The sequence below is a fragment of the Varanus komodoensis genome, unplaced genomic scaffold, assembly GCF_004798865.1.
Source record: "Varanus komodoensis strain SLA01 unplaced genomic scaffold, ASM479886v1 scaffold29_1, whole genome shotgun sequence".
Lineage (NCBI taxonomy): Eukaryota > Metazoa > Chordata > Lepidosauria > Squamata > Varanidae > Varanus > Varanus komodoensis.
In genome coordinates this window covers 11260693-11286494 of record NW_025335759.1, presented here as the reverse complement: position 1 = coordinate 11286494, position 25802 = coordinate 11260693, and the positions used below count along the sequence as shown (strand labels likewise).

Below are 25802 nucleotides of genomic sequence, written 5' to 3'. Positions count from 1 at the left end.
TTATCTTTTATCTGTGTTAGCACAGCCTGTAGCCAAGCGAGCCTGGAATGTACCTGCTCTCCAGCTTGGACCAATGGAAGGGTCGGCTGATTGACCTGATCCTTATCAAGCACCCAGAATTGTGTTTGAGTTTCAGTCTTCAAAGACGCTTTTGTTCTCTGCACCAGAGAAAGCAGTAAGCGAGGAAGGCCTCTGGCATCTTTTCAGATTTGAACAGGAAAGGAGCTCTGGCGGGTGAGACCAAAAGGCCGTCTCGTCCGGCATCCTGTTCCCAACAGCTGAAAACCCCACCTGAGAAGCTCCCAAAGCAGGGCATAAAAACAGTGGTGTCCTCTCCCCCATGAATCATCTCTCAGCATCGAGCACTTACAGGTACACTGCCTTCGAATTTGGAGGCTCCACTTAGCCATGGCGATAGGTGGGTGGCATTTGGAGCATAGCCCCCACTGCTGTTTTGCGGCTGTGCAGATTGTAACCCACCCAGAGAGCTCCAGCAACGGGGCAGTAAAGACTAAGAATAAAAACAGCATAGAATTTTCTTTCCCTCTTGCCGTTTTGCATGAGGCTTACGCAGAATCGCCGTTGGTCCTGCCGATCACGGTTAGAGTCGTGTCTGGTTTGGAGCACTGGTCGCTCGCTCACACGCACCTCCCATTTGCAGAGGTGCCACCCCTTTTTCGCCACGCGTGTCGGCACGTGTTCTCCATGTCTGCTAGCTCAGCCTCTGTCGCTAGATCTGTTTCGGAGCCTCAGATGGAAAGCACCTGAGCTGCACATTCGTGGGCTGTTGACGAAAACACTGCCCCTTTTTTGCAAGTAAGAACAAGCCTTGCGTTAGCGACGACCTGTGGGACTCGCGCACTTAGGAAAGGAGCCAGTCTCTGCACTTGGGGAATTCTGTGGCTAAATGCTGTTGCAGCACGAGGCCAAATGGAAATTTACATAAATAATTGAAACGAGCCCTTCCCTGCTGCCGTCTTGGAAGGATGCTCGGCTAACAGAAAGACCGAGCTGCTAATTGTGTGTTGAAGCATCCATACATGTCGCCTCTGATCTCGCAAAGCCCTTGGAGATGTGCGTTTTGGGGGCAAATACCCCACAGGAGAGTGTGGTTTAGTGGACAGTGTTTAACGCAGTCCTGGGATAAATCTCAGTCCTAACACTGATCCTGGGCCAGTTCCAGCTTCCCAGCCTAACGTACTTTGTGGATTGTTGAGCGAATAAAGTGGAGCTCTGCGGGATGTATTTTCTTCACTGTTTTATTCTTACGGATTGCCCTTGAATCCGTTTTTGATGAAGAAAAATATGTAAATGTTAAGTCGTAGTCATTAAAATAGAAGGGCACAGTTTGAAAAGCACCTAGTTCTTCTGTCAGAGGTAAATCGAGTAGCCAAAGAAATCCGGGTCTTTCCCTTATTAGATAAATGCAGCGAATATGCACAGATATTTGCACGGATCTCTCTTTAGGTAATTATAGCAGCAGAGATGTAGGGCACTGAAGGCTTGCTCCTTAGCCAGCTGGTCCCCAACAAATCCCTTGAGTTTTGAGACCAGCCACATTCTGAACCTTCAGCTGGCCTTCCTTGCAAGTGTCTTTCTGGTGCACAAAGGCTAGAAGGTCATTTAAGCGGGTGATCCTTCCCCCTGATCGTGCTGGATAGCCATCCTTTTCACACCATGGTGCTGGAGGCGAGCTTTGGGGATACCCTGGACCCCGAGATGAACTAGGGGGTCCTAGACCCAGGCAAGCTAGAACTTTCCCTAGAAGCCAAAAAGGCGAAACGGAGGCTCTTGTACCTTAGGCACATCACGAGAAGGCATGACTTCCTGGAGAAGGCTGTGATGTTAGGAAAGGCTGAGGGCAGGAGACCAAACAGGAGATGGATTGACTCCGTAAAGGAAGCCACCGCCTTGAGCTGGGAGAGCTGACGGCAGCTGTCACGGGCAGGATGTCCTGGGGGCTTTCTTTCATACGGTAGCCATAGATCGAAGACGACTCGATGGCCCACAGCACCACCGACAATGGAGAGGAAAGGGAGCTACGCATAGGCAGCTGGGAGAGGAGGGCAGAGGTCGCCCGGAAGAGAACCCCACGGTACAAAACTCGCCCCGCTGCTGCGTTCTTTCATGCCTCCTGCATGTGGGCATCGCGGATGTGCACCCGTCACGCCACTGCCGTGGCCGCCTCTCTCACACACGCGGCACCAAGGACGGGCACGGGAGACGCCATGGAACGTCCCTGGCATCACCGCCCATGGCATTGTGGTGCAGCTGCGGTTTCTGGAGCGCCATCAGCAGGAGGGACGCTGCCGTGAGTCCCCGGACGTCCCGCACCCCGGCCCGGGGCTCAGACCACTTTTGTCCTGCTTTGCTCACTAGCAGTGGGACTAAGCACGGTGTGTGGACAGAAGGCGGGAGATCATCCACCGGCAGCGCCTGGAGAGCCTCGTCGGCAGCATGCCTGCCAGGCAGAACGCCGCCCTCCCTGGGCAGGGGCTTGGGATCTGCCACGGGAAAAAGACAGGTGGGTGTTGCGTATTTGAAACATTTTTACGCTGCTCCTTGGAACAAATTGCTTCCAGGGCTTCTGGCATATTTTCATTTCCTCAGATCATTTCTTTCCCAAGGTCCTAACAATGGTGAGAAAGACAGAAGGAAAATGGATGTGGGAGTTAAAACAGCTGCTGCGAGATGAAAGAAAAAGACAAAACCTGCAATACACAAATGCAGCAACAGCTGGGTCTCCTAAAACATAATTGAGGGGGGCCAGAGAAAAGGAGCAAGTTTTTGGGAGGGGTGGGCTTCCTAAAAGCTTGCAATGATGGGGCTTTGTGGGACCCTGCAGGGGACTTGTTTCTGAGTGATTTCTTGTGTGCTTGACTATCCTATGGCTCTAAAGGCTGGAGAAATTTATTTTATTTAAAACTTTTCTATACCGTTGCATACTTAGACTTCTCAGGAAATGGGAAGGACTTTGCTTGTTGGCTTTAAAGTCTGGGCAGGCTTTCAAGGACAAACACAGCACTTTAAATTGTGCTCAGAAATGCTTCCGAAATGATGCAGCCGAGTTTACAGGAGTTTATTGCCTCCCCGCCTGCACTCTGCGCCCGCAGGAGGTCTCCCAGAAGAGCTGGGCCGTGTGACCCAACTCCTCGCTCTCTTGCAGCCTGCTGGCTTGACTGTTGGTGTTTTGCTTCGGATTAAACCCTACGGTCTCAGCCTGAGAACTGAGCCACCACGAACAATTCCCATTCCTTTCCTTTGCTGCGTTTCCAAAATAAGACCTGTGCTTTCATTTGAGCTAGCCGCACTTCCCCTGCAGGGCTGCAAACTCACATGATCTCCTGTGAAACAGACGGGCTCGGTATTGTCACCCTGCTTTATTTTTAACTGCTCCCCCACCCCCAAGTCGCAACTTGCAGTATCACCTCCCCGAGTTCCTGGAGCATCTCGTAATCGGCGTGACTCAGGCACGTGGCAATGCGCTTCTCTCCAGCTTCACTCTCGGGCTGCCATTCGGCTTTACTGCCTCCCGGCTTTGGAGAGCTTGGGATGGTTTGGTGTGGTTTGGTGTGGTTTGGTGTGGTTTGGTTTGGTTTGGTTTGGTGTGGTTTGGTTTGGTTTGGTTGGTTCGACAGGGCTTCAGGCTCGCTTCCTGCCCCAGCGTTGCTTTTTTGAGAACAGATGCTCTGTGTGTGTGTGTTTTGCTGGAGAAGGTGGTGAGTGGGGGAGGCTAGAAATGGAAGTCTGGGCAGCCCAGCTTGTGTCTGCAGCAGGGGCTCTCCTGGACTCTCGCCCCTCGTGCTCACACCGCTGGCCGTCTCTGCTCATGGCTTGGCCCTTCCTGTCTCCCCAAAGCAGGCGATCCGGGCCACCCTTTGGCCTCGAAATTGCCACCCTCTTTCCCCAAGTAACCGAGGGGCCCGCCTTGACGTGGGAGCTGAAGCTTGACCAGGTCGTGGGAGATGGATTGAATCCATAAAGGAAGCCTCAGCCTCAGCCTGGGAATCGAGGACAAAGATCAACCGGAAGAGAATCTCCCGCAAGATGTAGGCAAGCAGTCTCCCCGGGAGCTTCCTTATGCAGTAGCAGCGGCCAGTTTCAGGATGCTGATCCGCGAGAGCACCTCTCTTGGGCAGAGGTTCTCAGCCCAAACCTGGATCCCTGTTCTTGTTCCACACAGACAAGTCTTCCACTATCTTTCCCCCTTCCACATCAGTTCCCCATATTCACACACGCACCCCTAACCCACACTCGTCTTCGGTAGGCGGGTAAGTCCCATGAAACTTTCAGGATTCAGAGAGGCAAACAGAAATCATGCTGTGCATCACCCGTAAGGAACCTCTTCCCATGTCCAAACTGGTGAAGGTCGCACTGAACCCCCTCCTTTTTCACCCTGGGCTGAAAGTGTTCCAAAGACCCAGTGCAAGAACAGGTGATTTCAACTCACCATGCCACCCTTTTGAAGCTGAAGAAAAGTCTTGGGGGGCGGGGGGGGGGGGTTGAGCCCATAAGAAGCTGTTCATTGACTTTCATTGAATGGAGAGTGTGACCATTTTTAGAATACTTATGAGCACAGGGAGGCTGAAAGCGGCTTCCTTCATTTCCTTGCTTTGTAATGGTGTTTCTGGGCTTCTCTGGCCTCTTGCATGGCTGGATCCGGAGCACAGGGGTCTCTGCTTCTTGGGTAGCCAACCTCTCCACCTTCCCTCAGCTGGTACAAACCCAGTTCTCAAACTGGCGGAAGGAAGCGTGGTGCTGGATGCGACCTTTGCACTCTTGCAGTGCATTCACCAACAAACAACTTGTTTTGCACAAATGCATTGTTGCCCGAGGTCCTTCCTGCATCTTCTGCCCTACCCTGGAGCTCTAAATACAAACATACTCTTTTCTCTCCACTTCTGGAAATTTCCACAGGTCAGTCTTCTGTGTGACTGCTGAGTTTGTATTTTGGGATCACCCCAACGGCATGGACCAATCTGGCAAGCACACAGCTTTTGGGGGGCCTGCTGCTTCGCTTTATCAGAGACAAAGGAAAGCAGCAGATACGGGTTTATGGTCTGATCCCGCAAGGTGCAATTCATAATTATCGATCGATATCCCCAATAGACAGCTCTTGGGATTGAGTGCCTACTGCTTGGAGGTAAAATGAGCTGCCCAAAGTGACGACTGCCATTTCTGCACAAAGTTGGGGTCTCCCTGGGTATGAGGGGTTGGCATGTTGGCCTGGAATGCAGGAGAGCCTGGGTGTTCTAGCGCCTGTTCGGCCACAAGCTCCTTGGCTGACTTTGGGCCAATCACTGACTCTCAGCCCAACCTACCTCACAGGGTTGTTGTGCGGATAAGAGCAATAGGAGGAGGAGGATTATGTTAGCTGCCTTGTGTTCCTTGAAGGAAAAAGTGGGGTATAAATAAATATGTAAATTCATAAGAAATGAAGATAGCAAAAGCATGCTTTAACTTTCAGGATGTACAGAATGTTGAGGTGTCTTTTGAAAGAGAGAAGCAAGGCAGGTCAAGGGAGGGAACTGAGCCTTCTCAAGCCCCCAAAATGTCTAGTAAGCATCCTGTAAAGTGTAAAAACTCCCTTCTCTGCCCTGTGCAGGGATATTTGGGGATGCCAAAATGGAAAAAGGACACTGTGCATCTTTCCCGGAATTCCTACCTGAGCCCCCCATCATAGCAAGAAAATGCGCCAGTTTGGAGATGGTTGTGTCTTGTACAGCACAGCAGGGAAAGTCAGAAGATCAGGAAAGAAAGCAGAATATTTCTCCCACTTGCCAATATTTTGTGCTAGGTGCTCTTTGCAAATTAGTATATTCGTAGGCAGGCCAGCTTTATGAAAGCCACAAAAGATCGCCATCTCTGGACAGGGGAAAGGGCCTGTTGTTGGTGGTGTCTCTATGTGAACGTTTTTGGAGTCATTCCAAACATTGTGTTGTGAAAGAAAAACCCCAAGCAGAAGGAGGGGTGGAATGATCGGTCTGGAATCAGAGACCATGAAAAGAGCATGTTGAACTTCAGGCTCAGGAGGAGTTTGACACTTTTAAAAGTTGTTCCAAATGGTTTGTGTGTAGGGGAAGAAATTCCACCCATGTGAGAAGCAAGAAGTGGGAGATTAGAACTTCTCAGCGTGTGTTTGCAGGGCTGCTGTACATTTCAGCCTTCGCCAACCAGCCTTGTTAGATGTGTTGGACTGGAGCTGACTGGGAATGATGGGGCTTGAGGTCCAGTGCATTTGGAAGCAGCCAAGATCTTTCTCGAATGCTGAGTGAAAAAACTCTTCTCACCTTTCCACAGAAAAGTAGTGTTTGTTTTCCTAAAATCTGACCCAGCTCTGCCTTCCGCCTCATCTTATTTGCCCCTGTCACCACCTCATTGTTGAAAGAACAGTGTGACTCCTGTTTTTGGATTATACGTACAGAGGGCTGGGAGAATGTGCACATGGGAAGGAGCAGGTGAGACTGGTCCAAGGACCTAGTCAAGTGTTCTCTTGAACATGTACAGAAGTTCCTTCCGTGGCAAGTAGCTCCAGCTCTGGGGTCAAAGGTGGAGATTTGGGATTTTGGAGTGAAATCGCTGGAAAATGTTTGAAACACAAACATCCGATTACAATTACCCCACCCCCCCAGCCCCGTGGCAGCAAATGATTTTTTAAGCTGCAGATGCAGGCTTGATTTCCTCGTCATGGTGTGTGTTTTTCTTACACCAATGCATTTTCCTGGAGAAGGAGACCCAACTGCGTGGGGCCCCCAACGAGAAAGCCCCGCCTGTATAGCCATTGTAACCAGTGATGGCCTCGTCCTCCATCATTTTTAAGGCTCTCCAAACTGGGGGCCGCCACCACCTCCTCCTGTGACTGCACATGGGCCACCTTTAACTGTGTGTTACCTGGAAAAGTCCGTCCTTTTACGTGTCCTGAATCTCCCACCATCCAGCAAATCGGGAAAATGTTCGCCTCTGCTTCCTCACTGGGCAACACAAGATGAAGACTGTCTGGCAGGCCGCCAGCTGCCCGGCCCTGCTCCGAGGAGGAGTCCCCGCTTCTCCCTGCACCGCAGGTACCCCGGCCAGCTTCGCCGCGCGGTGGAGGCTTTGACCTTTCCCCTGGCATGGAGACAGGTGGCTCCACCCGCTGAACTTTCTGCCAGTGATGCAACCGTCGCTCTCTGGGCGTGCCTCCCCACGAAGGATGGATTCTCTCTGCCACTCAGGTGCCCGGGGGCTCCCACTCCAGCGCGCATTCCCCAGGTGCGTCTCGCTGCCTTGACCTTTCCTGTAGGTGGCAGGGTTAGTTTCGCAGCTGCCTGGCAAGCCCTTGTTGGAGGCGCGGGGGAGCGAGCGGTTCCCGCACAGCCTCTGGGCTGCATGACTGTTTGATCGGAGAGGAGCTCTTGAGACACATTTCTGGAACGCCCCGCCTTCGGTGCGCCCTGCACGGGCTCGGGGTGCGGGGAGAAGGTCCGCACCTCGCCGTGCCTCCGCTCCTCGCTTTGCCTTTCCCAGAGAGGGGTGGCACCAGGGGAGGCGTCCGCCAGCCTCGGGTGTCCGCGTGCGCGCGCCTCAAGGGGAGCCGGCGAGCGAGCGCAGGAGAAAAGCCCGGCGGCGGGAGAAGCCGAGCCCAGCTTGGGGCAGAGGACGGGAAAGACGCGACGGGCACCCAGGGAGTTGTCTTGCTCGTGGGTTTCAGGTGCGCTCTGGGTCTTTTCATGGGGGCACCTCTTCTCCCGAGGGTCCGCTCCGCGGAACAAGGATGAGCCTCCCGCTGGGCGGACCGTGTTCCCGGGCTTGGCAAGGCACTGCAGGGCTGAGGCGCCTGGGAGGGCGAGGGCGCAACTGGCGGGCCCGTGGCCGTGGGGTTAATGCGAATCGCTCTTTCGGGGAATTGGGCGTGGGGAAGTTTAGCGGTGCGCGGCGGCGGCCGGATGGCTCTTTTTACAGAATGATTTATAGGGCGATGACTGCTCGGGCAACCGAGGCAGGCAGAGCTGCAGGATGCGCCCGGGCTGTAGCGCGCGTGTGATGCGTGTTGCGAGTTCGCATTTAAAAAAAGGGAATTCTGGAGCGAGATCAGGAAATGCGTTCGTGGCGAGGTAATCTGATGTCCGTTCACGATAGTGAGGTGTGTCAAGGAGGCGTGTTCAAAATGGGGGTCCAGGTCCCCCCATTTGGTGTCCCCTGGGGATGTTGGACTGCGGTTCCCACAATCCCCTTGCCAGCATGCTTGGGGAAGGCTGGTTCAGGGGCGCTCCCAGTGGCCTGAGCCCTTCCAGGGAGCTCAGAGGGCCTCACGTAGCTGGATAGAAGGGGCCGTGGGAGAGTTGTCCTTACGGACAACTGCCTTACGGACAACTGAGGCAGAAGGTTCCCTCTGCTGGTGGCATCTTTCTCCTCTGGCCAGGGCGTGGGAGAGGGCCAGAACAACTCTCCGGGCTGGCTGGGGAACGCTGAAGGTCACAGGGCTGTTTCCCGTCTCTCCATGCACTTAAGGGCAACTCAGTCACCTTGCCCCCAAAATGTTTAGAGCCCAGCTGGAGTAGTGGCTGGACCGGGAATTGGGAGATCTCGGCTCTAGCCCCCCTCAGCCACCGGGGGACTTTGGGCCTCTCAACCAGTCTGCCTCACAGGTGCTTGTTGCTGTGAAGAGCACATGGGAAGGAGGAGACCCTGTAAGAGGCCGTGGGTCCTTTGGGAGAGGAAGAAAAGAGAAGCAAAGCAGGGTGCCATGCAGTGGAAGAGTGATGTGTGGATCCAAGACCTTCCACACAGCTCTGGCTTTCGGACATTGTGTGTGCTCGGCCGGGGAGACTGCCTGCCCCCAGCTTTTGGCTGCTTCCTCCCCCTCCCTGCAAGCATTAAAGGGGGCTGGGTGGGGTTGGAGCTGGCCGATCTCAGCATTTTTGGAAGGAGCGATGTGGGTGCACGTTCAAGGCCTATAAATTTTCTCGGCAGCTTTGCTGGAGGTGCTCTGCCAACTTCAGCAGGGCTGGAACTCTCGCCTCATGCCGGGCATGTGTCTTGTCATGTCAGAGAAGCCAGCCTGCGAGTGAGGAAGAGGGAGGCTGGGGCCTCTGGGAAGGAGAGAGCGTGGGAGCAGCAATCCAGGGGCACCTGTGGCCTTCTGAATGCGGGCAGGCTGCAGTGCCCATCAGCCCCAGCCAGCACCGCCAGTGGCAAGGAATTGTGGGAGCCGCAGCCAAAGGGCCTGCCTCCCCCACCCCTGAAGAGGAGGGCAGCGGGAAGGGCTCTTCCACACCAGAGTGCAGCGTGTTCCTGACCGCCGGGCCAGCGCCTGGACCAGTGATGGGTCCACTTCCTCTCCTGAGCAGAGGTGCAGCTGGCTAATTTTTAAGAAATCATTTATCGCTTAATTCTATCAATAGCCTGCCTTTTTTCCTGCAAGGAACCCAAGGTGGTGTCCATAACCCTCCTCTTCTTCTCCACTTTATCCTCACAACAACCCTGCAAGGTAGGTTAGGCTGAGGGTCATTGACTGGTCTATGCTCACCCCATGGGCTTCATAGCTAAGCAAAGCCATGAAGCTATAAAGTCTCCATTCAGAACTTGAATCCCGGTCCAACACTCCAGTTATTATGCCAGACTGAGTCTTTCTGAGGTTGTGTCTGAACCGAATAGCCTCCTGGGGACCCCTTTCCATGATCATGGGCAGTGTTGTTGTGATTACACAGCCAGCATTTCTTTTGCCCTCCAGCACCGCTCCATATTTCACAATTGCATCTATATTCCTGCTGAATTAGAGCAACAAGCAAAACCCAGTTTGTCAACCAGGATGTTAACAATATAATAACCCATGTTGTTGAATGGTGGGTTGTTGCACTGCATGGACCCAGCTATGCTAACAAACCAGAGTTTATCAACCAAGAACGATCCAGAGTTCACAACCCAACAACAAACCATGGGTTTTCTTGTAGTTAACGAACTATGGTTTGTTAGCACAGCTGGGTTCATACAGCACAACAGCCCAGAATTCAACAGCAACTCATACTTTACCCATTCTCTGGGTTGTTCTGTTGTGGTGACCCAGTCCAAGGTCATCTTTGCCCCAAGCATCAAGTGCTTGGTCTTCAGTTCTAGTATTCCTAAGAATGAGGGAAATGGTGGCTATCACAAGAGTGAAGGCACGTGGGCTGCAAAGGGAATAAATCGCTTCTGCTAACTCAGCCTGGCACCTTTGAGTGCTTTTGGTGCTCGGTGCTGCAGGTTCTGACGAAAAGAAAGTCCCAGCACCCTGTCAGTGGCACTCGGGGGTAGCAGAAGCACCCCAGTTCCCCTCCTTAGGTGCCGGTGTGGAGCCGTGCTTAGAGCTGGACTGGGATTTAGGAGATCTGGTTGCCAGTCTTCACTTAACCATGAAACTCCCTAGAGAATTTTGGGAGAGTTACTGGCTCTCAGCCTCTCTCACCTCATACCCTCCTTGTTGCTGTGAAGATGAAAGGGAGAGGAGGAGAGCCCGCGGAGCCACTCGGGGTTCCTCACAAGAGGAAGAAAGGTGGGTATAGATTCTGTGTAAGGATTATGATATGCTCTGGGTGCAGCGCGGCCTTCTTGTTGACGTGTGGCTGCAGCCGGCCAGGACGGGGCCCTGGCTAATTGCGAGAGAGAATCTTGTGGGATTACGCTTCCCGTTCTTTGGAGATGGATTCTCCGCAAGCCGTGCCAGGAACAACAACCAGAAGCAGCATCAATTACCGGAGCGCATTAGAGCACTCGAGGGCCTTCCAGCGGGTCCTTAGCGATGGATTGCGATGCGTCCTTCACGGCAAAGGCAGTTCTGTCGGCAGCACTTGACTGAGTCTCTCCTTCCTAAATATCTCACCGTGGGCCCCTTTTCTCTGAATTAACACCCGGCACACACATTGCCCTCCTTCTCAAAAGGCTTTACAGGGAGGTTTTTCTAAAAGGCGTTCTCTTTACAGAAGTGATGCATGGAGAGATGCGAAAGGCATTCTGCTTGGAGAGCAGGTAACGGCGCTGGGCTGGTGACAGTTCCACGTTCCCATCGATCTCCGTGCGGAAGCTAGTGGGACGCTCGAACCCGGAGCCCCGTGAATCGGAGCCTGGCCTGCTCCATCACTGCAGCAGCTGATCGAAACAACCAACTTGCTGGCCAGGAGATTACAAGGTGGGATCATGGGTCACCTGACTTGCGGAGTCAGGTGGTGCGGGATGCCAGATCGGGTGCCGCAGGGGATATAAAAATGGGCAGGTCTGCTGTGCTTGGGGAAGTCGGGGAGACAAAGAACTGCATGGCTCACGTCTCCCCTGCCCATCCCCCCATCCGCATGCCAAGGGATCAGCCACCCTCGGGCCCGCTTCCCTTCCCTTCCCTTCCCTTCCCTTCCCTTCCCTTCCCTTCCCTTCCCTTCCCTTCCCTTCCCGCTATGCAACCCCCGTGCCTGTTATAAGAGCAGTGTGGATGTTCTGGAAATTGCACGCAAGTTTGCTCTTTTTACCTCTTCCCTCACAATCCTGTTTGGCTGATGTGGCTTTGTTAGTCTTATAACTGATTTTTAAAAGCTGTTCTGAGAGCTTGCGAGGAAGGGCTGAAAAAGAGGGTAGAAAACCTCCCAGTACATAATGAATAGATGGGAAATTCTGTGCAAGAAGCTTAGGGCAAGCCGCACGTTTGGCCTCTGCAGTGGAGGAGCACGAAGGCCTAATTTACAGGTTTTCCTGCAAAAGAAGACCACCGAGTTGAAACACTCCGCTTCTTCTGCAGCGCTCTGTGAGCGTGAAGCGCCGCAAATACAGCCACGCCGGCTGCGTTCGTTCCCAGGTCCTTTCAGTCTTCAGCTTTGCTCTCGCTTTGTTTTGCAGGAAGATGAAGGAGTCCCGCTGCCTCACCGTGGCCACCGCTTTGCTGACGCTGGTCGCCCTGAAGGCCTACATCGAATGGACTGCCGAGCAGGACGAGCAGTTGCCGGCCCCGCAAGACAGCAGGTGGCACAGCAGCTCCATCACACCCGTCACACCCGTCTGGCCCTCGGAGGAGGACTGGCTCACCTTTGTTCGGCAGCACTTCAACGAGTCCCTGCAGCAGCTCCGGCAGACCATTCCGAGAGCAAAGGCCTACTGGAATGCCAAGCAGCACCAGCTCTTCCGGGCCGTGGAGGGCCGCCCGGTCCACACCAATGACTCCCAGAGCGAATGCTCTGGTCCCACAACGGCAGAGAAGACGGCCAAGATCAAAGATTTTGAGTCCTACTCAGAGCTTCACAAGAATTTCATTCTCTACGACAACTGCCGGACCTTCCCGCTCTTGATCAACCAGCCAGACAAGTGCAACGGTACCAAGGACCGCACGTTCCTGCTCTTGGCCATCAAGTCCCTGCCCAAGAACTTTGCGGCCCGGCAGGCCGTGAGAGACACGTGGGGGCGGGAGGGGGAGCCCGGTGGACTGCCGGTCCGCACGGTCTTCCTGCTGGGCACGGGGCAGAGCCGCTACGGCCTCCGGCTGCAAAACATGGTGGCGTTTGAGAGCCGCACGTACGGCGACATCTTGATGTGGGACTTCGAGGACACCTTCTTCAATCTGACGCTCAAGGACTTCCTCTTCCTCAACTGGACCCTGGAGTATTGCCGGGACGTCCGTTTCATTCTCAAGGGAGACGACGACGTATTTATCAACACCCCACAGGTCTTGAGCTACCTGAGCTCTGTAGACAGCCACAGGCCCCTCTACACGGGCCAGGTGGTGTCAAACGCCTCCCCGTTCCGCGTCCACAGGAGCAAGTACTACATCCCAGAATCCTTCTACGTGGGCCCATACCCTGCCTACGCGGGGGGCGGGGGCTACATCTTCTCGGGGCCTCTTGTCCGGTGGCTTCACCTCGTCTCGCGATACATCGCCTTCTACCCCATCGATGACGTCTACACCGGGCTCTGCTTCCACGCCCTGGGTATCCTCCCCGAGGCCCACCCCGGCTTCCAGACCTTCGACATCGCCGAGAAGGACCGGATGGACCCCTGTGTACACAGCAAGCTCCTCCTGGTGCACCGGCGCAGCCCCCACCAAACTCTTGACCTCTGGAAGCAGATCAAGGACCCCAACCTCAAGTGCTGAAGCCAGCCGGGAATGAGCAGACCTGAGTGGGGAGGGGGGTGTTGGAGGCCCACCTGTTCAGGTGCAGAAGGGGAAGCCGAGGGAGTTAGAAACTGGCGGATTTTGGGGCCATGGTTGGGAGTGGTCGGGCGCTGGTGTTGGGTGGAGGCGGCATGGCTCAGCACAGATCCAGGCTCCTTCTGAAAGTTGGAGACGGAAAAGAAGCTGTCGCCGTCAGCCCAGGCTGAGGGCCCCAGCGGTTTTGGACAGAAATAAGATTCGGAAACAGAGGCCTTTGGCCCAGTCCAGCTCTCCTCCTCTTAGATTTGCATGCAGAGCAATGATTGCCTGCTTTGGGATACCAGGGAGGTGAAGGAAAAGTCGGCATGTGCAAAGAAGCAGATCTGTTGAATGCAGGGTGTAAAAGGATTGGGACTTTTGCCAAGGGTTATCAGAAATGGAATGGGACGGCTACTCGGAGCAAAGCTTGTTTGACACATTCCGTGCCCACTTCAGTTCCTAGAACCGGCAGCTGAAGTGACCTTCGAGTACAGCAAGGCTGGGGAAATCCAAGGAGACCCAGCCAGGCATGAACGGCACTGGATCAGGTGGCCCAACAGGTCCGCCTGGTTAAGAGGCCTAGTTTTCGGTCCTTGACCAAAGTTAAATGTATTGCAAGGGTTGTATCAAATCAGGGAGACGCAGCAGCACCGCAAGGTCAGGGGATATTCCTGCAGATTTTGAAGGGCGATGTTGTCCCCGTCACCCTTCAGCGCCCCCAGACTGGAAGGAGGCATCATCGCTCCCTTGAGGACACCCTTGCTAAATTCCTGTTCCAACTTGTATTGACTTGACAGAATGAGAGAGTCATTTCAGGTGCTTTCAAAACGTTTGATGAAAACATGGGCTCACGCCAGCGCAGCCACGTATTGCAAACCAGCTACCAGAATCAGTAGCACTAGAAATCCAAAAGATCAGAACGGATACCCCTCGTTCTTTCCACTTAAGCAAGTACAGAGGAAGGGATGCATCGGCATGGTCTCGCGTGCCAGGGGAACCCTTCCCACCCCCTTCCCACGGTGCCTCTCTAACGGGGCCTGGCACAGAGAAATTGGAAAGGCAAACTTTGTACAACCAAATGCGGGGAAAAAACTTCGCCCACCGAATTTTGGTATGCTGAGCTGGTTTTGCAAGCGCAGGAGGGCAGGAAAGGGGGGGGGGCAATTGTCCTGGAGTGCCCCAACTCTGGCTGGCCCCAGCTCATCACCTTGCTGCTTCTCGTTTTTCTCACCTGCTTTTTCCCTTAGCTAACCTTTGCATTTCCTTTCCATGAAAAGTTCTGTTCCTTGAAGTATTTTCCACAACTGTTCGCCCTGTGATGCACTCTTCTAGGGCGAGTGCAGCCACTGTTGGGTAAACACAGCAGTCAAGGAAACGAGTGTGCGCTGGCGGCCTTGCCAACCACCTAGTGTTGAAGCATGCCTGAAAAAATGTACACCATCCAGGATTTGAAAAAATAGCTGCTCTCCTAAATTGCTGGCTGTTACTTCTTCCTAGGCTGCATCTTGCATAGATGACTGAAGGAGGCTCAAGACTTTCCGTGAGACCTATTTAATTAGTGGGACAAGCGCATTTTCCCCGTACCGGAAGGATAGACAGACAAAATAAAACGTGTCTCGGGCATTGTGTGTATCACTGGCTGTGATCTGAGGGTTTATGGCCACTTAGACCGAGGCTCTCTGGAAGGTATTTGTGCTTGCTTCTTTTCAAGCAGCAGGCTCGCTGGTGTTGAAATCTAGATAAGGAAAAACACCCTGTTTAGTTCTGTAGTGTCATGAACTGAGCAGGCCGTGTCCCTGCGCTTAGCCTCAGGGCCTGTTTCAATCCAAGGCAGATGCCCTCTTTCCCGTGACACAGTGACAGAGCATCTCCGGACATGTGCTGTCCTGCTCCAGGGTTAATGCGTCCAGCTGCCACCCAGCCGGGGAGAACGTGGATTGTTCTCTCTGCTTACTCAATTGCTCAAAGAGCGAACATGAAGAGGCAAAGATCCATTTCTTTCTTTATTAATTTCCCAATTTGGCCTAGTGACAAACACTCACCGGATACTCGCCACGGATTCGGCATACGCATCCCATCGAGTTGTAACAGTAATGAGGACGTGTAACAGACCAAAAGAGCTCAGCCCCTCCACCACGGAAAGCTGCAGGAAATCACACCCCTCCATCACCAAGAGCTCTGCCAAAAGCCCAGTGAATACATTCCCCATGTTCCCCCACTATCAATCCCTTTCCCTGCCCAAGCCAGCTCACATATTACTCCAGAGGTCTTTCCAGCTGCTAAAAGCCCCCAGATCCCAGTTAAACCCTTGGAGACACATCCCCGTGGGAGGAGTTGGCTGAAGAAGAGTTCCAGCTTGAGACACACTTTCCTGCAAGGCAACATTTTGCAGGTCTGTTTGACAGCATATTGCCCAGCGCAGGGCTGGACATTTCCTAGGGAAAACAAGCCGTGGCCTCCCACTCAGCCATCACACCTTGACCTTCGAAGCAAGGTAAGACATCCCGCAAAGCAAGCGCGTTCCCCAGGTTTTCAGTCTCCGAGGCCCATAATAATATTGGCAAAAAGGCTTTCTGCTCCAAACAAACTCCTCCATGGAAGGAAACCGTTCCTGAAGGCCCAATTTTGAGCTGAACCTGGAATGGAGGAAGAGGCAGTACTGGAGCGCCCGTAAAGAAAGCAGCAGAGATAAGGCAACTCCCATTCACGGTGGAAGAGATGTGAAGGGCTCCTGTGCTTTACATGGGCTCTGTGCAAATTAAAGGAGTTTTTGGAAACTCCTCAAGAGCCATTCATGGCGGGCTACGAAAAGCCAGAGGGATCCCAAGGCCCCGGCTCCGAGCAGAAGCGGGCTCCTTCTCACAACCAATCTTTCCTTTGCACATCGTCACCTTAGTGACACGGCAGCGACTGCAAACCCGGGAAGTCACTCGTTCTGCACAAATGGGCCGGGGCCAAGTCTTTGCTGCAAGTCCTGGGTGGTCAGGGAGGGCGGAGCGAGGACCTACTCCGGGGCAGCAGGTCATTTCTCGTAGAGGTCCAGGGGGTAGTGTTCGCCGTATTGCTTGAGGTGACGCTCCAGGGATTCCTGCTGCTTCTGGATGTGCCTGGGCATCTCAGAGTAGACGTCAGAGAAGAGGAGCTGAGGCTTGGGCTTCAACTTGCGCTCAGCTTCTTCAAAGGCCTCCATGACCTGGAAAAAATGGTAGACATGGAACAAAACCAGAGATGGAGAACGTGCTCCGAAGGTAGGAGACTTCTGTTTTCAAACCTTTGTTGAGCTTTAATCCCTGTGCCAAGGAGTAGTCTGGTTCCTTCAAAGGGGGGCATTTTGTCATGTTCATGTGAACATAGCCAAAGTACGTCCACCTGACCAAAGATGCTTCCATTCATGAGGGAGATCAGTTTTCTGCTTAGAAAATAAGTACAGTCCACCAGAATATTCTCCCATGAAATTGGGCATGTTTCCCCATAGGAGGCTCTGGAGAATTACTTCTGTTTATAAAACATGCGTGAACATAGCAAAAGTAAACTATACCCTACTGATTAACCTGAAGAGCAAGCCATGACATTGCCTACCTTTGGTCATAGGGCTCATTCTTTTAAGGATACCAAAATTTCCCCTATTACAAGATCCCTAGGGGACATTTACACAAGCAAGAGCCAGGAGAAAAGGTAGTTCTCCTTTCCTTTAAAGAGGCGTGGACACTACTTCACCCAAATGAGCAACACAGGAGTTAAAATATAAACATAAAACATGCATTAAGCGGAAATAACTCTGCATGTGAAAAGGGCCCAGGCTCTTTTCACAAAACTACTATTCCCAAGAGTTGGCTAGGGCAGATCAGCAAGTCTGAGATGAGATCCTTCTGCCCATCTGTGGAAGCTGCTTGATTCGTGTGGACACATTTGGAGAAAAGAGCCATGGTTCAGTCAAAAACCAGAAAAGAGATACCTTTGTAAAAACTTCCCGGGCTTATTTTCAGGCACCTGAGAACATGTTCTCTGTATTTTGAGACTGTCCAGAGCACTCTGTCTTGTTTTCAATCAAACAGCCACTCACCCGCTTGCGGGATTTCTTGCGCCAACTCTTTTCCTGCTCCTCATCCCACCAGTTTCGGCCCACCATGTAGTGGCGGAGACGAGAGATGGGGTGGTCTTGTTTGTCCCAGTAATTCACTTCGTCCACAGAGCGGTAGGCGGAGCTGTCGTCACTCGTGCTGTGGTGCCCAATCCTGAGAAGGCAACAGGCACCTCAGCATTCAGGTAGGGCCCTCAGTCCAACCTGTGCACTTGGCCACCCTTCGCGGAGCCACCGTGGTCAGGCCGGTGCTCGGCTTCCACCTCCCAGCTCTATGCCCACCTGTAGGTCATCGCTTCAATGAGGAACGGCTGGTGTTCGGCAAGGGCACGGCGCCGGGCCTCCTTTGTGGCATTGTACACCGCAAAGACGTCGTTGCCGTCCACCCGGATCGAGTGGATGCCGTAGCCAGGCCCCCGGGCAGCTGCAGAGGGAAAGGAAGGACGGAGACCCTTGGAGCCCACCCCTGGCAGCCCCTGTGCCTGTGCTTGTATCGATTCGTAATTTTGACTGAAGACATTTCTGCGCTGCCCTTCTGCAAAGCTTCCACAGGTGCTGCAAGCACAGCCCTAGAAGCTTCTGGGGCCTTGAAGCTCCCCCCGCCATGAGTTTCCTCTCCGTAACTTAACCGTCTTACCAATTCCATCGCCCCGGTACTGCTCATATGTCGGCGTGGAGATGGCGTAGCCATTGTTGCGGCAAAAGAAAATGATGGGGCACTCGAGGGTGGCCGCGAAGTTGAAACCTGCATGCGCATCGCCCTCGCTGGCCGCGCCCTCCCCAAAGTAGCAGATCACGATCCGGTTGCTGTTCTCCCTCTTGATGGCATAGGCAGAGCCGACGGCTGTTATGGGGAGGTGAGAAGGAACGGGAATAGGAAGAGCAAAGGGTTGATGTCTGGGGGATTTCAGAGTGGCCATGCACACACAGAAAAAGTTGGGTGTTTTAGCCAATCGTTATGTTAGGGACAGCTTGGCCGGCTATTCAGTTGTGCCTGGTGAAGCATTCTTTGAAGCAAAAATATTGCACCTGAAATCTGTGCAGAAAAATATCTGCATGCATTTAAGCCTGGGATTTGTTTGATGCAGTGGCGCATCAATACTGTGCTCCCAAACCCATTAAGGGAAAGGTTAGTAGACCCTCGATACAAAGCAGAAGTTTTGCTCCTTCGGTACTGGACACAGAGAAACTGCACAGTAGTGGCTATGCAGTTGGTGGTGTTTTGCCTGCCTCTCCGGAAGGAAATATTTGAACCTGGTTTCGTCTCACCTTGCGGGATCTGCGTGGCTAGCGGGGAAGAGATGGTAACAAAGTGCAAATCCTTGCAGCCGTAATGGACGGGCATTTGGCGGCCCTTCCCTGGGTCACTGGCATTGCCGTAGCATTGTGCCATGAAGAGGTCCAGTGGATGCCCCCTGTGCATGAGGACACCTGCGGGAGCAGAAGGGGCACACGGTTAGCAACAAGGCTGCTGCTACAAGCACCTTGCACTGATTTTCATGAATCGTAAGTGCTGCAGTTACTGCTCTCTCCTGGTATTTGTTGCTCTACATCTCATGGACTACATATGGTCCCTAGTGCTATGGAATGCCCAAAGGAGCATTAGCAAACCAGGTGAATCAACCTTTGAAGTAGAGGCTATTTGCCTACCAAGGAGCCTGACTATTATCTTGCCCCATTTAAATATTTGCAGCTTCCATGACAGCAGGAAGGGGCAGGGATCGTCAGGCAGAAGTTTCCTTGGGTTGGGAACATGCTGAGGGCCAGGGAGGGTTCCCGGGTCAGCTGCCCTGTGCTGCCACCTAGAGGGTAAGTAAAGAGCAGCACATCAGGTAGCAACTGCCCCTTACCTGCTTCCCGATATTGTCCAAATACCAGGTCGGTGTCATCCAGGGCAGCAGCACTGCCAATGTGGGTGCCCTCCTCCCCGTAGTTAGTCATGTAAAAGGAGATGCGACCCTGCGAACAAAAGATTATAATTACTGTCATGGAAAGAAGGTCAAGCCCTCAAGTTCTGTTTTCTTTCAGGTGACTGGATTAAGTATTCCTAAATCAGGAGGAACCTCCTCAGGGGCCAGTGAAAGCTTGGCTCTGGAGCTGGGCAGGCAGTGGAGGAGGCCGGGATGCTGGTCCCCCGCCTGTTGGAGCAGGGCTGCACGGAGCCGTACCTGCCGCTGGGACTCATAGAGGATCCGATCCATGGTGTTGAGGAGGGTCATGCTCTTGTAGAATTTCAGCACTTGCTCCTTCGGAAGCTGTAAGGAGAAGACCAGCGGAGTGAAGCGGGAAACACCTCCGGCGGCAAATCCGTGAGCCTGGGTGAGTTCGGCAAGGGCGTCATGGACACCCTGCCCCTCTGCCCCGGGATTCTGCTCGGGCCCTGTCTCTCACCTGAGGGTCCTCGCTGGGATTGACAATCTGCCCCTGTCGGTCCATGACCCGGTAGATGGGGATCCCCGAAATGACATTGGGCTGGATGAACTCAAGCTTGTCTATGAACTCAGCGGAGGCGCCTGGGAACTGAGGCTTTTCCTCAAGGGAGGTGAACTCTTCCTGCTGTTGGAGGAAGACCTGGTTGGGGTGGAAGCAAACAACAGCCCACATGAGAGGCTGAGCAAGAGGAGTCAACTGGTGCCAGAATCATGCAGGTTTATTTATTATAGCATTTTTATGCCGCCCCCGTCGCAGAAAGCCTCGGGGCGGCTTACAAAGCAGACTAAGCAAACATAGAATAAACATTAAAAATCTGGAGCACCTTGGCAATAGTATAAAACCAGTAAATAAAAACAATTAACAATTAAAATCGTTTAAATAAAAAGGTCTTGGCCTGGCGCCGAAAAACAAATAACGACGGCGGCAGGCGGACCTCTCTGGGGAGCGCATTCCATAGGTGGGGCGCCACCGCAGAGGAGGCCCTGCTCTGGGTGCTCACCCTCCTAATATCCTTCCCAGAGGGCTCCCGGAGAAGGGCCTCCCCCGCCGATCTCCTCTGACCAGTCTATACAGCGTCCAACCTATAGGATGAATGCAGCAAGAGCTTCCTGCTCCCACTCCCCTGCGTGAGCCAACCTATCCAGGGGAGTCATGCACAACTAGCACCATTTCCAGCCATGGACAGCTTTACCCTCCTCGTGACAAGCAGTTCTCAGACGCCGCTTGCGGCATGGGGCTGCTGCGGCTGGAGCACAGGTTGGCTTTTAACAGGTGGGCACCATGAGGTTCATAGCTTCCCTCTGACTAGCACACACCTCTACACAACACACCCTCCATCACACTCCTTTCCACAAGGGCTGAATTCAGTGTTGGGGGGCATTCGAAGCAGCACTGGACACTTCTGCAGGAATGCCGTGGCAGCAAAGCACAGCAGGACAGACACGGATAAAGCAAATTCCAGCCCCGGCCTCTCCTTCGCAGAGGAGGGCTGATTTTACTGTCCTTTACGGAGTTCTGAGCTTCTAAGCCTTAAAAGCATGCGATTCTGAGGTTTCCGATAGAGCAGGGAAACATTTAGCTGAGGGGCAAAATGTCCTTGTTGATATCAGCCTGAGCAGGAAAATATCTCTGCTGATCTGGACCATGTGAAGCTCAGCGGTGACCAGAAAGCGAATTGACCTCGGAACCACCAGGTGAGGAGGAAAGGAAAAAGGAGATAAACACCACACACGCCCCCGAAATGACCCAATCGGGAGGGAGAAAATCACATGGGAAAAGGCACAGGCTCCTCCCACCCATCCGTCCTGCAAGGAAGAAAGGGACTTTTTCTGAGCTGAATGCACACAGCTTGATCTCCATGCCCTGCCTTTGAAAACCGCCTTTTAAAGATCTGAATTCCTCACACAGGCTTCTGAAATCTTTCCAGCGTTTCAGGCATTGGATCCTCTCTCAGCCAGAGCCCAGACACCTTCATCTGCAAGTAACTCTCGAGTTTAATAGGATCTATTTTCAAGAAACTGCACCGGAGTTTTTAAACCACAATAGGAGCATATGTTTATTTTGTCCAGCAGACTTCAGAAAGGGCTCTCCTTCTTTATCTTTTCTCAAAGATGCCACAAAGGATCCTTCCAATTCTCTGCCAGTGCTCAGACAGAAGCAGCACTGAGAGGCTCCTTTGCAATGTTATCTGAATAAGAAATTAAGCAACATTTTCCCTCCTGTTTTGAGACATAGTCCACAGCAGTCAAGCCCCACTGAATTCAGGGGCCTTACTCCTAAGGAAGTGGACCCAGCATGGCAGCCTTTACTGTGAACAGTAGTGTAGATTTCAAAGCATAAACAAACATTAGTTTGGACACTGATGGCTGGTTTGACCATTGAGTTACATGCCACAGCAAGTGTGCAGGAGGTGGTATTATAAATGAATATGCTTCAGAATCCATATCCACCACTGCCAGGCATGTGGAATAATCTGAGATTCTAACGGGCAGCATTGACCCCACCGTAGCGCCGCTCCTCCTCAGAGGGGGCCAGGAATCATTTAGGAGGCTCTCCGATTCTTCCTCCCTGTCCCTCAATGCAACCAGCCACTGGAGCTCAGCCATATGGCATGATGCTGAAGGGCGCTGGGCGCTGTCATTCCAGCATGTCTGGAGGACACTGGGTTGGGCTCAGCTGGGTGAGAAGAGTCAGGGAGACCCAGTTTGAAATCCCACAAAGGCGACTGGGAGAAAGAAGCTGGGTTGAGACAATAACCCGGGAACCCACCCTCAGGGGTTGCAAATGGGGCGAGTGCGGATTACTTTTATGTATTCATTTATTCTATCTACTGCCTTTTTCCTTTTGCAAGGAGCCCAAAGCAAACCTCCTCTCCATTTGATCCTCGCAACCACCCTGTGAAGTTATTTAAATTGAGAATCAGTGACTGGCCCAAAGTGAGCTTCTCGGCCAGAGAGAACTGGAACCCGGGTCTCCGGAGCGCCAGTCCAACGGTTGTTGTGAAATGCAGTTTACTATCTGGTTTGAAGCAAGGTGAGGTAAAAAACCATGGCGAACAACCCACGGTTCACAATCCAGCGGCAAACCATGGGCTCTCTTCACAGGTTCTTAGTGGGTAGCAACCTAAAGTTAGCCTATGCTCAGTGCTTGACTGTGAATAATCATGTCGGAACTCAGCCAGGGGCTGGCCCAATATACCCCCAGAAAGCCTGCGAAGACGGAAGGGGGCAATGTTTGGTGCGCGTGGTGCCAGCGTGAGGCAAAAGCATAATGAATGAACAGAACCCAGGTATGCCGAGGCACTACTCCTGACTGGCTTTTCATTAACTCTTCACAAGTTAGCCCCGTACCCTGAAGAGCTGTCCAGCCATATCCCAGACAGGCAGCTTGTGCCGCTGCCCACGTCCCCAAACATATCAAATCGCACTGAAAGAAGACAACCGTGCTCTGGGCCCCAAAACTCCCTTTAGTCCCACTCTGTCCACCCCCATGTAACCTGCCACACACGTGGGGAAGGAGGCAACTTTTCCTGCAAAACCAGTCTGTGCCAGTGTGCCGACAGTGCCAGACTGGGGTTTGGCAGATCTGGGTTCAAATCCCCCCACTTGCTTGCGAAGCTCCCCGGGTGATTTTGAGCCAAGCACGACTTCTCCGCCTGGCCTACCCCACAGGGCCGCTGTGAGATGAAAGGACCCGGAGTCGCGCAGTGCGAGCCACCTTGGGCTCCGCACCCAAGGGAAACGAGCAGGGCAGCGGCGTGACCAAGGGGCAAATCTGAGCCCCGCCAAGCCCCTCTGCCCCGCACGCCTTTTCCGCGCATCCCCCCGAGAGTATTTGGGGAGGGGGCACACGATGTCTCTGCAGAAATCCGGGGGGGAGGAGGTGGGGCCCGTCTGCGCTTCCGTTCCTGCGGCAACGCGCCGCGCGAACCCCGCTCCGCTCGGGACTGGGGGTCTCGCAGCGCCCCCCCGACCGGAGCCCCCCCCCCCGGGGACCCCCCCCCCCCCCCCCCCCCCCCCCCCCGCGCGGCCGCGAGAGCCTGCCGCCCCCCCGGCCGGGCGGACTCACTGCCGTGCGGAGCCCCCGCGCCGCGATCCGTCCGGGCAACGGGGTGCGGCCCAGCACCAGCCTCCGCAGGGAGCGCAGCCCGGCGCGAGCTGACGCCGCCGCCGCCGCCATTTTGGGCACTGGAGGCGGGCAGCGAGGCCACGCCCCCTGCGCGGGCGCGGGCGCGCGTGCCCCCCGCTCTGCGCCCCCCCCCGCGGCCTGGCGGGGGGCGAGTGGGGCGGCTGCGCGCCTGAGCCCCGCCGGCCTCCCCCTGAGCCCCCTGAGGTTTTGCTGGCGCCCGCGCAGTCCTGCTCCGTCGCACCCTGAGCCGCCTCAGGTTTCCTTCGACGCCTTGCTGAGCCCCCTGGATGCCTTGCAATTTCTCTCCGAGCCCCCCGATTTTTTTCACCTTATTTATTTTTTTATTAAAACATTTATATGCCGCCCCATTCGCCGAAGCCTCGTAGCGGCTCACAACATGAAGAAAAATACAATAGTAACAATATAAAAATAACAATATAAAATAAATAACACTATAAAAGGAGTCGCCCTGGCCAGATAAAATAAGCAAATACTGTTGACAATTAAAATGACGCTTAAATAAAAAGGTCTTCGCCTGGCGCCGAAAAACAAACCCCCTCAGTTTTCTTCCGTCTCTCTCTGTGCCCCCTGAACATTTTTTAAATGTCTCTTTCACTTCCCTCTAAACCTCCCCAATTTTCTTCCGCTTCTCTCACAGGCCCCTGAATATTTTTCAGTTTCTGTCTGAGCCCCCGTGAATTTCTTTTCCAATCTTTTTCTGAGCCCCCTCATTTTTTTTCTAGCTTCTCTCGGAGCCTCCCTGAATTTGCCGCCTTGGCTTTTTCCGATTTCTCCGTTAGGGCCCCTCAGTTTTGTTCAGCTTTGCCCTGAGCCCTCTCATCGCTTCCCATGTCTCCCTGAGCCCTTTCACCAGCTTCTTGCAGCCTCTGCTGCAAGATTCAGACTAAATAAAAGGAAAATAAGGAATTCACTTTCACAAGATGGAGTGAAGGCAACCAACTTGGACTGCTTGGAAGTGGCTCGGGACAAATCCTTGGAGAAGGCAATCAATGGCTACTGGTCCTGATCAAGGGCTACTTGTCCAGTACCAGGGGCAGCATGTCCAAGCATGCCAATTGCTGGGGAACATGAGTGGTGTTGGTATTGTGCACTGATGTCCTGCCAACAGGTCACCCATCATCAGCCACTGTGTGAAATGCTTGACTAAATTGGCCCTGCTTTAGTAGGATTCTTGTTCTGCTGATTATTTTATTTTTAATCAATGCCATCAAGGTTTGGATGATCCAGGTTCTTTATGGGCACATCCTATGCCTGCTTACCCCCAGCTTGGCTGGCTGAGGAGTTCCCCCCACTTTTTGGTAGTCTAAACATGCCTAGGATTGTGTATATGTTCTCTGCACATGCTTTCACCATGACAAGTTCTTCTCAGGTCAATGCAGCCACCGCAGGGTAAACACAGGACTCAAGTGTACAATCACAGCCTTCCTGACCTCAAAGAGCTTAAGTACACCTTAAGAAAAGTGTACAGCACACCATCAATGGTAAAAAATAGGTGCTCTCCTAAATTACTGGCTGTTACTTCCTTCTAGGCTGCATCTTGTATGGATGTTTGAAGAGGGTTTAGCTCTTTTGGGGATATAGCGCGGGAAGCTCTTTTCCCCACGCACTGGGATGATGTCAAGATAAAAGAAAATGTCTTTGGTGTTGCATGTATGGAATTGTGCTATTTATGTCTACAGTTACTTTGCAATTACTTAATACTGTTCCCGAGGTTAACGCTTGCATCTTTTAAGGCACAGAGCAACCATTCCTGGAAATGAGAACTTTACTCTTTAACATTAAGTCAGTGGTACCTATACTATCGCGTGGCAGAACAACAAGTGATTTCCAGTGTTAACATTTAAGATGAAACTGGCACTGAATTAAATTAGTGCAGGGTGCATAGATTGGCCATACCAGCATTTTCCCAGTTCCTAAAAGCATCCAGATCCCAAGGAAAACCCCTGGAAAACCATCCCCAATTCACTAGAAACAAAGAAACAGAGCAAGTCAAAAGGGGATCTCCCGGATCATCTAGTCTGACCCCCGGCTCCAGTCAGCTCTGCTGATGACATGCCTGCCATGGTTTTGACTGAGTTTCCAGTTGATGTAGCCTAAAGGGGATCATTTCTGAAGTCCTTTCAAGAGATAATGAGCAAGGAATGATTGAATTTATTCTCCACAGCCTCCCACGCAACACCAATTTCCCTTTGAAGGCCCTGGTGCCAGCTGCCCCAGTGGGCACCTTTTAACAGTGATCTTTCTTTTTCATATTATCACCATAGTGACAGGGCAGCGATGGCAAAAGTGAGGAAATCACGTGTTCTGCACAAATGAGCCAAGGCCAGAGTTTTTGCTACAGGCCGTGGTCGGTCAGAGAGAGGGGAGGCGAGGACCTACTCCGGGGCAGCAGGTCATTTCTCGTAGTGGTCCAGGGGGTAGTGTTCGCCGTATTGCTTGAGGTGACGTTCCAGGGATTCCCGCTGCTTCTGGATGTGCCTGGGCATCTCAGAGTAGATGTCAGAGAAGAGGAGCTGA

At 53.1% G+C, this 25802-nt stretch overlaps 2 protein-coding genes and 1 long non-coding RNA gene across 6 annotated transcripts; 1 reads left to right on the top strand and 2 right to left on the bottom strand.

Moving 5' to 3' along the window:
- Positions 1–117: 117 nt before the first annotated feature.
- On the top strand, positions 118–14746 carry B3GNT8 (UDP-GlcNAc:betaGal beta-1,3-N-acetylglucosaminyltransferase 8). Of its 4 annotated transcripts, XM_044434752.1 has the most exons (4): positions 118–2524; positions 6078–7251; positions 10938–11143; positions 11839–14746. In XM_044434752.1, the coding sequence occupies exon 4, from the start codon at positions 11843–11845 to the stop codon at positions 13082–13084; it is 1242 nt and encodes a 413-aa protein (XP_044290687.1). In that variant the 5' UTR covers positions 118–2524; positions 6078–7251; positions 10938–11143; positions 11839–11842; the 3' UTR covers positions 13085–14746. The 4 variants fall into 4 exon arrangements, with proteins under 4 accessions (XP_044290687.1, XP_044290686.1, XP_044290688.1 ...); XM_044434751.1 differs by lacking the exon at positions 6078–7251; XM_044434753.1 differs by lacking the exon at positions 118–2524 and having other exon boundaries at positions 7030–7061.
- Positions 14747–15113: 367 nt separating this feature from the next.
- Positions 15114–23319, bottom strand: BCKDHA (branched chain keto acid dehydrogenase E1 subunit alpha). Its single transcript, XM_044434749.1, has 9 exons — positions 23205–23319; positions 19596–19775; positions 19373–19459; positions 19055–19163; positions 18474–18635; positions 17842–18048; positions 17487–17628; positions 17187–17358; positions 15114–16316 (listed from the first exon to the last, which is right to left on the bottom strand). Exons 1-9 carry the CDS (start codon positions 23313–23315, stop codon positions 16146–16148), a joined length of 1341 nt encoding a protein of 446 aa, XP_044290684.1. The 5' UTR covers positions 23316–23319; the 3' UTR covers positions 15114–16145.
- Positions 15114–25802, bottom strand: LOC123025772. Its single transcript, XR_006415178.1, has 2 exons — positions 25661–25802; positions 15114–16127 (listed from the first exon to the last, which is right to left on the bottom strand). It is a non-coding gene; the product is annotated as an uncharacterized LOC123025772 (long non-coding RNA).